Raw genomic sequence first — 11328 nt, forward strand, 5'->3', positions numbered from 1 at the left:
TCGCCAAAACCAAAACGCGTTTAACACGTTTATAATGTTTTTAAACATTTTTGGGTAATAAATGAGGATGTGTGTTATTTCAAAACTTTCATATTTATATACAGACTGTATCAAAATGATAGGTACTCATCAGTTTCTAGCGATTATAAACAAGACATCAAAATGCAACATAGGACCCATCGGGTTCTTGGATAAATGTTATAAATGACCATTGTGGTAAATTCAATATGATTAAAATGTTACACTCGGAAGAAGCGGGCTTTTCAATAAATTTCAATACTAATGGGTCCCAATAATTTTGATACACCCTCCCTGTATGTATAGAGTCTAGCTCTGGTTACTGTTCCACCACTTTATAAGTACATGTAATACTGCTGAATACTACACCGGAACAACGCCCAAAACGGCCATGCAGCAAGCACAAAATATCACGATTTGAAACGTTTTAATACATGATTTAAAAGGTTACAAAATGTTTTACTAACATTAAAAAAGATTATACGTTTTAAACATTCTTTGTCATTATATTCGTGATGTTATCAAAACGTTTAAAAACCTCTTAATAATATTACAATATTTTGTGATATTCTGAAAATTCTTACAAACATGTTTCATAACATTTATGTAAATCCAACATTTAAACGTTTTCTGTCATCCCATTGTGCTATACCTTTATTATTCTAGTCGACCTGAACACGTGAAAACAAACAAATTATATGAACGATTTTTTTTAAAGTTATGAACATTTTGATATATTTTTCACTGAAGCCTGACAGTAATATCTGGAGAAAAAAACCACTTTTTGGAATTGATTCTGCTTCAAATCTAACCCCGAACCCCACCCTTTTTTTAACTTCAGATTTGTTATCACCACATATAAAAATACATATGAAAATTATTCGAGGAGGGTACTATATATATTTCGAGGAAAATGTTCATATCTGAGCATTTTCTACGAGTTTAAAAACAACAATTTCCCGTATTTCTTGATCGCTCAAGGATAATAATCTTCCTTAAATAAAATACATGGAATTGAATTGAATTGAATCGACACCGAGCCATCACTCACGCTTTGCGTATGACACTGAATAAATTGTGATTTGTTACTACCGTAAACTTACGGGGCATTCCATGTAATTCAAAAGTCTTTATACTTGTGTAACTAAAGCCCGATTCATACTTATCGATGTCGACTATTGGCTGCAACTGGAATCCAATCTGTTTCAAGTCATTTAATGTAATTTTCCAACGAATGTTTGATGTCGAAAATCTGGTGAGAATATATTATCGATTGTTACGTCGACAAGAATGTAAAAATTACTGAATATAGCATGGAAATAGATTGAATATGTGTTGCATCAAATATCTGACGTCGATTACGAAGTATAAACCGGGCCTAACACTCCCCTATGATGAGCAGTGAACAATTCGAAAAATACCTTTCATTTTAAATAGCTAATTCTGCTGATCAGCTAGGTCTATATTAACATGCGGTAATGACAAAGTTTATTTAAAGGGAATTTGGATATCCTCAGACGATGCTGGACTGGGCGCCATACTCTCTCCACGCAGGTGCTGACTGAAGACGAAAAGCCTTAGTATAAAGTTAACAAATGTCAGAATTGTAAATGTCAGAATTGTAAATGTCAGAATTGTAAATGTCATGACCATATTTGGAATCAGCATGAAAAATGCATTAAAATGAGTACAAACAAGCCTAGTATTGGTTCAGTAGTTATTAAGATAGATATTTTGAGAAGATATCCCCAAATCTGGGGACTTTATATGCACGCTGAGTATTAACGGACATTTGAGCAGTTTATGAGGAACGAATCCATTTCGTAACATCATGTCATTAGCCAATTGCTGAAGAAATCTAACCAATAAGAGCAATCAGCCAAACACTTTCACCTTAGCCATGTCAGATATACACGGTTTTAAGCATAATACAAAAGTGATACCAAATGGACGATTACAAATACCCTCATTCTGTACTTCATAACGATAACATCTTCAAGTTCATACACTTAACAATAATTAACTATAAAAACAATAATGTGTGAATTTGAAGGGACAAACGGATTTCCACTTGTTTTCATTAAAATTAAGATTTTGATGGACTTCGTGTACAAAGTCAATTGTATAAATGCTCGTCAAAATATCTATAAGCAGTGTTAATGGTTAAGAGAAAATTCCGGAGAAAATATGATTTTATGTCACTTAAAATCACTGCAATATGATAACGTACAGTGCTCCACTGTCCAGTTATCATGGTTATGCAAATCAAAAGTTCACATAATTCTTCACTGTATATTTTACCATATTTTATAAACTCTTTAGCAACAATTGAACTGTCTCGCAGTCGTTAAAGAATTACGACCAATAGGACGAGTCGCGGAATGCCGAGTATACTTCAAACGAAATTACCCATTACTTCCCTGCCCTTAAATAACACACATTTCATTCGCCAAAAGTAACTGCGATTCGGTTTTCAAATGATGAACCTTATTCATGTAATTATCTTTGTTTATACAAAATGCTCACACATTAATAAGATATATGCCCTTAATACAGATTTTCAGTGTCTGATAAACAGAGAACAAGGTGAATACTTCAATGGTACATTTTTTGTCAATTCTTCAATAACAATTTCATTTTGTCACTATTTACACAATAATTAACAAAATTTACAGAAACAACAACAAAATTCATTTCAGTCCAATTAGTTTTAAGTAAATGAGTTGTCAATAGCTCTCATTATGTCGTCACAACTTGCTCTTGGGGACAGCCGCATACTCTTACATCGACCGCATGCAGCGTAAAAAGCACCGATAACACAAAATAAAGTCCCGCGTTTTTCAAATGCCGGTGAGTGCAGCGTGTTCTTTAAGTATAAGTGAGTGCTGTGATTTGTTTAATTAAAGCAGCAAACACAAAGTGTACCTCATTTGTTCAAGACGTGTTTACGGACCAAGAAGTCAAACACAACAAGCTTATAAGCAATTTTAACGTCCAAAGGTTTTAATAACGGCGTAGGCTAACAGTTAGGAACCACAAAGGTTCAGTACCATGTTTATAAAGCGCCTGAACTGAGTGAAAGCGATGCTGGATGTGGGAACGCACTGAGACTCCCAGGTGCCGATGCACTGTGACTAGCACTAGCAGTTACGGAGTGCAATGAAGCCTCTCTCGCATGAACGACTGAGGGTAACGAAGCTGCTGTGTGGTGGTGATGGTGGTGGTGTGGCGACAAAGGAGCACCCGTTGGACTACCATAATGACATCCGCATGGAACTGACCCTGTAGGTGATGAAGGGAGCACCCCTGATGAAAGCAGACTCGAGCTTGCTGCACTTCTTGCTAGAAGATCTACTGGTGATGCTGCTGCACCGGGTGTACCAGGGAAACGCATGTATGGATGTGGGTACGGCAGAGTCCTGAAGAGTTCGGCACGGTTGCGGAGCTGAAGAGCGTAGCTACTGTAAGCATCGGCGGGCGTGGTTGCCGGAGAAGCAGTCGGCGGAATAGCGGGAAGGGCTGCGGGATGGTAGTAATTGAATGGTGTCGGTGTTGGGCATGAATATGGGAGGCGGCCAGCTAACATCAGGGAGTAGAGGTGTGGGTCGATGGCGGCGTGGTGGGGCCAGGTGCAGGCGGCGAGAGACATACGTTGACGTTTGTCTTTCATTCGACGATTCTGGAACCAAACCTGCAATGAAAAAATAAGAAACCGATGCGAAATCGTAAGTATATTACAAGAATGACAAACTTTGGTTGGCTGTTTAAGAACGAGAGAGTTATTCTCCTTATATGTGATTTGAAAATGAGGAGTTTTTTTTTAAAGTGTTAAACTAAAATAATCTTTTCGTTTCCTGAATGTCACATACTTCAAAACATATGCAAAAATGTTGTTCTGAATAAAATAAAACACAAACTCTTTCACTCATGACCAGTCATGTAGATCTGGTCCCATTAACCATGGGCTCAACTTGGGCACATGACCGAAATAAAGATCCAGGGAGCCCACAATTTGAGTAGGAAAAAATAAAGAATGAGAGACATTAAAACAAATGTGAAAGAAAGAAAGAAAGAAAGGAACTTAAGGAGGAACGAAAGAATGAAGGAAGCAAAGGAGGAAGGAAGGCCGGGAAGGATGGAAGCAAGGCAGGAAGAAGAAAGGAAGAAAGAAAACTTAAGAGGAAGAAAGGAAGAAAGAAAGAAGGAAGGAAAGGAGGAAGACCGGGAAGGAAGAAAGGCAGGAAGAAAGAAAGAAGAAAGAAAGAAAACTCAGAGAAGGACGAGAGAGGGAGGGATGAAGGAAGGAAGGAAAGAATGAAGGGAGGAAATAATAACTTCACTCGCCGCCCCCGGAAATAAATGAGTGGCCCTCCCCTTTCAAATCCCTGGACCCGCCTCTGCAATAATAATATGACTTGCAGAGGCGGATCCAGATAGTAGGCATAGTAACCATTGTAACCCTCTTAAGTTATACATGTACTTGATTGATTTAAGTAGCGACTTATCTTTGACTAAAACTGATTAAAACACCGATAAATCTAAACAAGCCATTGCAATGATCATATTAGGATTGCAAACTCATGACATGTTTTAAATGTGGATTGAAGTTAGAATAAATAAGCGCAAATGGATATTTTTTTGTTCAAGCAATAATACATTACATTTTTAATTTTATCCTGTAAGTTTATAGTTGTTTCATCGTTTGTTTGTCAAAACTTGATTTTGATCTAGGCCCTATTAAAATCTGATACTGACTCATGTAGTTAGAGCACGGAATGCAGATGATAAAAACGATTAAAAAAATTATGATAATTTATGCCATAATCCACACAAATTATACCAAGAAGTATTATGTCACATTTATCAAATTCATTGCAGACATTACTAAATTCACTGAACGATGGGGTCCTGGCGACGGGTTCTGTTTCGCTTTTTGGGGCGCCCGCAACGGCGGGCCCCTTATTTGGCATGACATTGTAAAAAGCAATTGTTTTGCTTAAAGTATGCACAGCTTAGAAATAAAACCACAATTTGCTTGGATTTGATTTTATTATTGTTTATTAATATGCACGGGATGAAATCTTGTGCGTATATTTTTTGTTTAAAATACAAAATTAATAAACCGAGACCTTTGTATGGCTTAAACCAGTTTACCGCCTCTTAGAACCCGATAGACGGTGACCAGCACTATGGACCACAATAGCCTAATCTCAATGGCATAGTCCAATAACCTCAATTAAACAATCATAGTGCAAAATTTGACCTAAGTTGCAGAGTATGAGTTTTTGTACCCAGAGTTTCATTTTAACCTGTCATAAAAGGCTAATCAACCATACAATTATGCAATTCTTTGAGTGTATAAGCAAATTGTGGTTAAGGAATTGTGTCCTATAGAGATAATCCCGGGGAGATAATCAGTGGCGTAGATTTCTATTTCAACATAGGGGTGGGGACGGTGGGATTTGTGACAAAATTCTGAAATAGAGAGAATCTGTTCTCTTGGTAGAAATGCGCGCGAAACATTTTGCCATTTTTAAGCTAAATAGTAAAATGGTCAAATATGACATACATCGGGAATTTTAAACCTAAAATGGTCACGGCGTCAACATGGGGTGGGGGAGGGGGTGATTGCATGAACCATCTGTCTCGAGTACAAAAATAAGAGTCAAACAAAAATCCAGGTCAAACTATTTTTCAATCTATTTAATTCTTTTCAATAAAAGATTGAAATATTTCTCGCGGTAATGCTAGTGTGCTTCACCAGTATATGCCACAATTATAATGTTTCGTAACCTACCTTGATAGTTGTCTCTGGAAGATTCAGTGCTGCTGCGAGCTCACATCTTCTGGGTCGAGATACGTAATTTTCTTGGGAGAATTCCTTCTCCAATCTTCCGATCTGTTCTCTGGTAAACGCCGTACGGTAACGTCTCACCTGGGAATCGAGATTTGGGTCCCCAGTCAGTCCTGGATTGGAATAAAAAAATATAGATTTTAAGTTAGCTTTGTCGAAATTAAGAAACAGATGAATGAGTTAATGTTATGAATTCGAGACTCACATTTTTAAATAGAGAATAATAATTATAAAAAGATCGAAATCAAAAAGAAGCAGGTAGAATTTCAGTTGATTCTACATTATGACATTGACGTGGATTTAAAACTTTTAAAGCGAATGACTTTTTGAGGTAATTTCAATAATATTAGAAAATGATGATCGGCTAGGCTTTGTCATTTTGCGTCTGGACCATGATTTTTCCATGGACTCCATGCTATGTAAACAAACAAACAAACAAACAAGTTCAGCTGATAATTCAGTTGATTGTATACTTGTTGCGAATTGACAAATACAACCAATTTGGCTGAGTAAATTTAGCTAGGTGTAGGCTAAATTTGGACATGTAAGGCCTAACCATTTTGGCGTTTACCAATATTATCCAGGGGTGTGAGAGGCCACAGACCAAAAAAGAGGGAAATTACAAAAAACACTGAAAAAACAGCGTAAAATCAAGGTAAAAATGCCAAATATGGGCTGAAAATAAAAGAAAATGCGTAAATTTTGGCAACAAAAAAGAGGAAATCAGATGAAAAGAGGAACTCTCACATCCCTGATTATCTACAGGTACCTTTTAAAAAAAGGTTTCATATTTTGACAGCTATATTCTCCTATACATCACAAATCCAAAATAAAATCAACACCATGATCCCTTTGGTTTATAATTAATTATCACACTTTGAATTTGTATCTAAACGCATCCGTAACACATACCCGTCCTAAACACTCTAACTGTTACCATTTAGTTAAGCGACGTGTTTAGATACCAAACCTGTATGTAATATGTGTTTAGCTTGTGTTTAGTCATTTTGGAATTGTGATGTGTAGGAGAATAGGTTTCAAAATAAGAAACTTTTTTTTTTATATAAAAAGGTTTACATGCATAGTCATTACAATTTTACTAAATGCCTAATAACGCGTTTAAAAAGTGTTACAGCTAGGATATAATTTTTTCTTCACATGATCCTTAGGAGCGTCAGTTCTTAAGAACTTCTTGAGAAGAGGCTCCTTATGTTTTCATCAGGCAAATCAGTACACATGGCGTGGGTTCTTAAACGACCTGATAGAAATTGAACTTAGATTTATTCTTTCCATTTCCCAATAATGATTCCCATTTACCATGTCTCAGCCATTTGGTGTTCACCTTATACTTATTGGTTCTACTTTATCTTGACAACGCCTATCATCCACTCAATTAAGGTTACTTAGAATAGATGTTCATATCCTTAAAACAATGCATCTTGAATTGTACTGTTAACTGTTTAATAGGAATCCACATTAGATCAACTCATCAGCATCATTAATGTATATAAACGTGTACCACTGATTGTGAGAAAGGTTTTTAACACAAGTCAACACATACATAAATGACAGCCAGTGAAAAAATTTCACTGACTATCCAGGATTTGAACCTGGGACCTTCGGATCACCGGACCGATGCACTGGCTGTCATTTATGTATGTGTTGACTTGTGTTAAAAACCTTTCTCATATTTAATTTACCACATCGATTAAACTTTATTTCTCTGTACCACTGATTCTTTTTCACGTTTTAAGATGAAATTAGAAGTTGTCACTTCCTAAAGTAATTTTTACTACTATATATCTAACTTACAAAAGAACGTGATATCGTTTAAAACAATATCTCAAAACAATTTTAATGGGAATCCTAAACACTATGTCGTTAATTTTAACAAGCCTTGAATCTTTTTTCAGGTTTTATTGATAAATCTAAAAATAAGAGTACAACCTTATGGAACTGTCCATTATATGATTAAGAAAGAAAATCATTGTTCTTGCTGTTCTTTCCGATAATTCGAGACGATTTCATGAAAAGTATTAAAGTAATATTAACTGAATTAGCCGTTCCACTTCAACCATGCAACAGTGTGGGGGCAGATACCCACTTAAACGTGCCCTACCCCATAGGGTCTATGGCTGAAGATGCATTCGAAAAAGTTTTTGAAAACTTGATGCAAAATATTCTAACATGATGTTATTTCAGTGTTGACAAAATATTTGCCGAAGCCCTCGTTTGCAAAATACTGGTGTAAAATGCCTCGCTGCAAATCTCAAAACTTTATATCACCAACCGTTGTTTTCAATCTAATACAATATCATGAATATCAGTTCGGCCACTGTGATTTTATAACTCCTCTGAATTATCACAAACTATTTTCTGAATTCACAGACACATCTGTACATGTGATTTCATAATACTCTTCCACTTATTTCAATTTTGGCAACAATAAAGCATATGACACACTATGAATTGTGAATACATTTTATAGTTATTATTATGCTTATAATGCCTCAAATTTATCTCTGCAAATTGATATTCTATCTGTGCCAAACCAAATACCCAAATAAAGCAGAATTATCCAACAAGATAAACATAATATAAAAGTTGGTAAAGGAAGTTGTTCCCTGTTTTTTAGACAAATGCTCTGTTGTTGTACATGAAAAAATAAAAAAGTCCTATACCTCAATGATAATGCAACCTAGGTGTACAGGTGTACAGCACATTTCATTTCATTTTATACAAATACAACATGATGACCCAGTGTCGCCAAATTGCTATAACATTCACATATGAAGACATATAGCATGAAATTACAAATGGCAAGATAGTAAGATACAACATCAACTTAAAATACAATTAATAAATATGATATGTCATTTACAACAGCAAAAAAGATTACACAAGCATAGGAACACCACACAAGTTACTTTTGAACAAAGATATCAAAAAAAGTCACTGGACTTTTCTGGAATCCAGTTCTTTATCTTCTATGATGGGCACCTGAGATATTGCACTTGCATTGCTCTGATTTCTGCTGCTATCTTTCCCCATCCTATTGTCAGGGATGCTAAGTATACGTATACATTATCAGAGAGTGTCTCGGTAAATTTTAAATACTGCATGGGCCCCTTTCTCCCAAGTTAAATGGTTAAACCTCAGCAATTTAAGTAATAAATGTAAGCCCAGTGCAAACCGAAATATATAATAGCTCAAATGTAGTGAGAGTATTATGTGACATTACGGACAGGTGTGTGGTTTGAACTTGAAGTCAGCCCAGGAATTCAGATGAGTCGGTACCCCGGCCCCGAATAGTGATGAACGAGTCGAGTATCCAGTAGATTGACTAGGACGGCCCATATTAGACGAAACTTAAAAAAACTCTACATTTTCAATTGCTGTTTGAATATTTTTTTTTTTCTTATTGAAGTCATAGCACTAAATTGCAGAAACATCCCGTGCCAAGGAATTCACTCTTTCTTAATTACAAATGTTTGCCGTCGATATGTAAATGTTTAAATGTCGCGTTTTCAGGTAGTGTTTAAACTTGTGTCATAAGGAAGTTGGCATGTATGATTATCATTATGTTTTAAACATGTTTATAAATCGATTACAACAAAACAGTTTAGAAAGTGTTTATTAGATATCACAAACATGCAGACTAAAACATGAGTAAATCACCTTCGTTTTTAGTTGGACTGAATTGTTCAAAATGAAAAAATGTCACAATGCAGACCACAAGATTACCACATAACATCGCTTGATAAAAAATACGTTATAAGAAATATGAACGGCATAAAATATTGTTCAACGATGTTTTAATATAACAAAAACAAATTCAGACGTTTCGAACGATAGTAATTTATCAATGTGACAAGAGTGTCTGCGAGTCGAGTGCGGACAATCTACTTTAATTGACACATTGATAAAGTACTATCGTACGAAACGTCTGAATTTATTTTTGTTATATTAAAACATCGTTGAACAATATTTGATACCGTTCATATTTCTTTATATAACAAACATGTATTTTGCACATGACATACCTTTGCCATCGAGATCGCCAGTGACGTCTAAGTAATGGGAATCTAAATCTGCATCATGATGAGAACCATCACTACCTGTAGACGGTGAACGAACGGGCTCCCGAATCACGGTCTCCCCTCTCACAACTCCCCGTGGCTCCCGGCTCTCGATGTCTGCTGAAATTACTGGTTTAGGATAACGGAGCACGGGATGCTCATGATGATGTGAAGCTGGGGCAAAACTGGCTGTAAGACGCATGTTAGGGATTGGAACACCAGGGGGAAGAAGTAACTCAGGTCGCATTCTTTTCAGTGGTGCACTATCATGGATTGGCGAAGGAGTCATTTCGCGGGAATTGCGTTTTGCTCCTATGGTAGCCGTCGAGGCGTCGGTGGTAGTTGCGGCAACGGGACCATCACGGCTAGCTGGGCGATTTGGTGATGCACAGGTCTGCCCGGTACTGTTGGTCGCTCCCTCGGCTGTCATGGTGATTGAACCACTGTTCAGCATGGGTGTTGATAAGAATTTGTTCTGATATTGGCACTAAAGAGAGCGGCCGGCGAAATTTGATAGAGCGAAGTAACACGCGATGCTGTTTAATACAATATCTGATGATATACTGATGAAGAAGATTCTGTCAGGATAAATGACTAATACACGCTTAAGTGTTTTTTGCCTCTTTACAATAGAAGTCCTTAATACCGCGGTATCTGCCACTTTGTGATTGGTTAGTCAAAGTTAACATTAATTTAATAATAATGCCCCGATCTCAGTCACGCTTGAAGCAGTTCAAGTGGCATATTAGCCTATCACCGTTACGCCCTCTTGATAAATGGGTTATTAATAATGAGGAAGTAGCGATATCGTGCTGGATGGAGACTGGATGAATTTACTTGTTTTTGGCAGGGATATTTAAAATAATTGAATGATGATGCTTCAAGGCGAGACCATTACAGGGGCGGGGAAAATGGGTGGAGATTGTTAACGTGTTTTTAAATAGCTGAAATTGAAGTGAGTTCGCAGCTTTCAATGCTTTCACAATATCTGAATATCTTCAGTTTTAGTTAAATTATAATTTGAATTGATTTATGGCCGGTAAAACGTCCGTTTAAAAAAATGAGATAATTCTCACGTAGAAAGAAGCATTAAAAATAAATACAATTTTGTGACAGGGACCCACTTGGTGTGTGTGTACGTGTTTACTCCATATTTGGTCATGCAATTAAATGTTTTTATATACAGCACAAAGTGTCTAAAGTCATTTTTCATATCTTTTGTGTCAAACCATTTTCAAAACCTCCTGGATCCATTTTCTCAGATTTTTAATTGCAATTTTTTACTGCTTTTGATTTATGTAGGCTTACTCTCTAAATGTAAAAGAGTGAAAAACTCACTCCCCAAAAGAGTGATTCACTTATAAAACCACTCAAAAA

At 36.3% G+C, this 11328-nt stretch overlaps 1 protein-coding gene across 1 annotated transcript; it reads right to left on the reverse strand.

Annotated features, from left to right (window-relative positions):
- Positions 1-801: 801 nt before the first annotated feature.
- Positions 802-10876, reverse strand: LOC140168161 (uncharacterized). Its single transcript, XM_072191486.1, has 3 exons — positions 9916-10876; positions 5816-5985; positions 802-3709 (listed from the first exon to the last, which is right to left on the reverse strand). The coding sequence occupies exons 1-3, from the start codon at positions 10403-10405 to the stop codon at positions 3074-3076; spliced, it is 1296 nt and encodes a 431-aa protein (XP_072047587.1). The 5' UTR covers positions 10406-10876; the 3' UTR covers positions 802-3073.
- Positions 10877-11328: the final 452 nt, after the last annotated feature.

This window comes from Amphiura filiformis, chromosome 13 (assembly GCF_039555335.1).
Source record: "Amphiura filiformis chromosome 13, Afil_fr2py, whole genome shotgun sequence".
NCBI lineage: Eukaryota > Metazoa > Echinodermata > Ophiuroidea > Amphilepidida > Amphiuridae > Amphiura > Amphiura filiformis.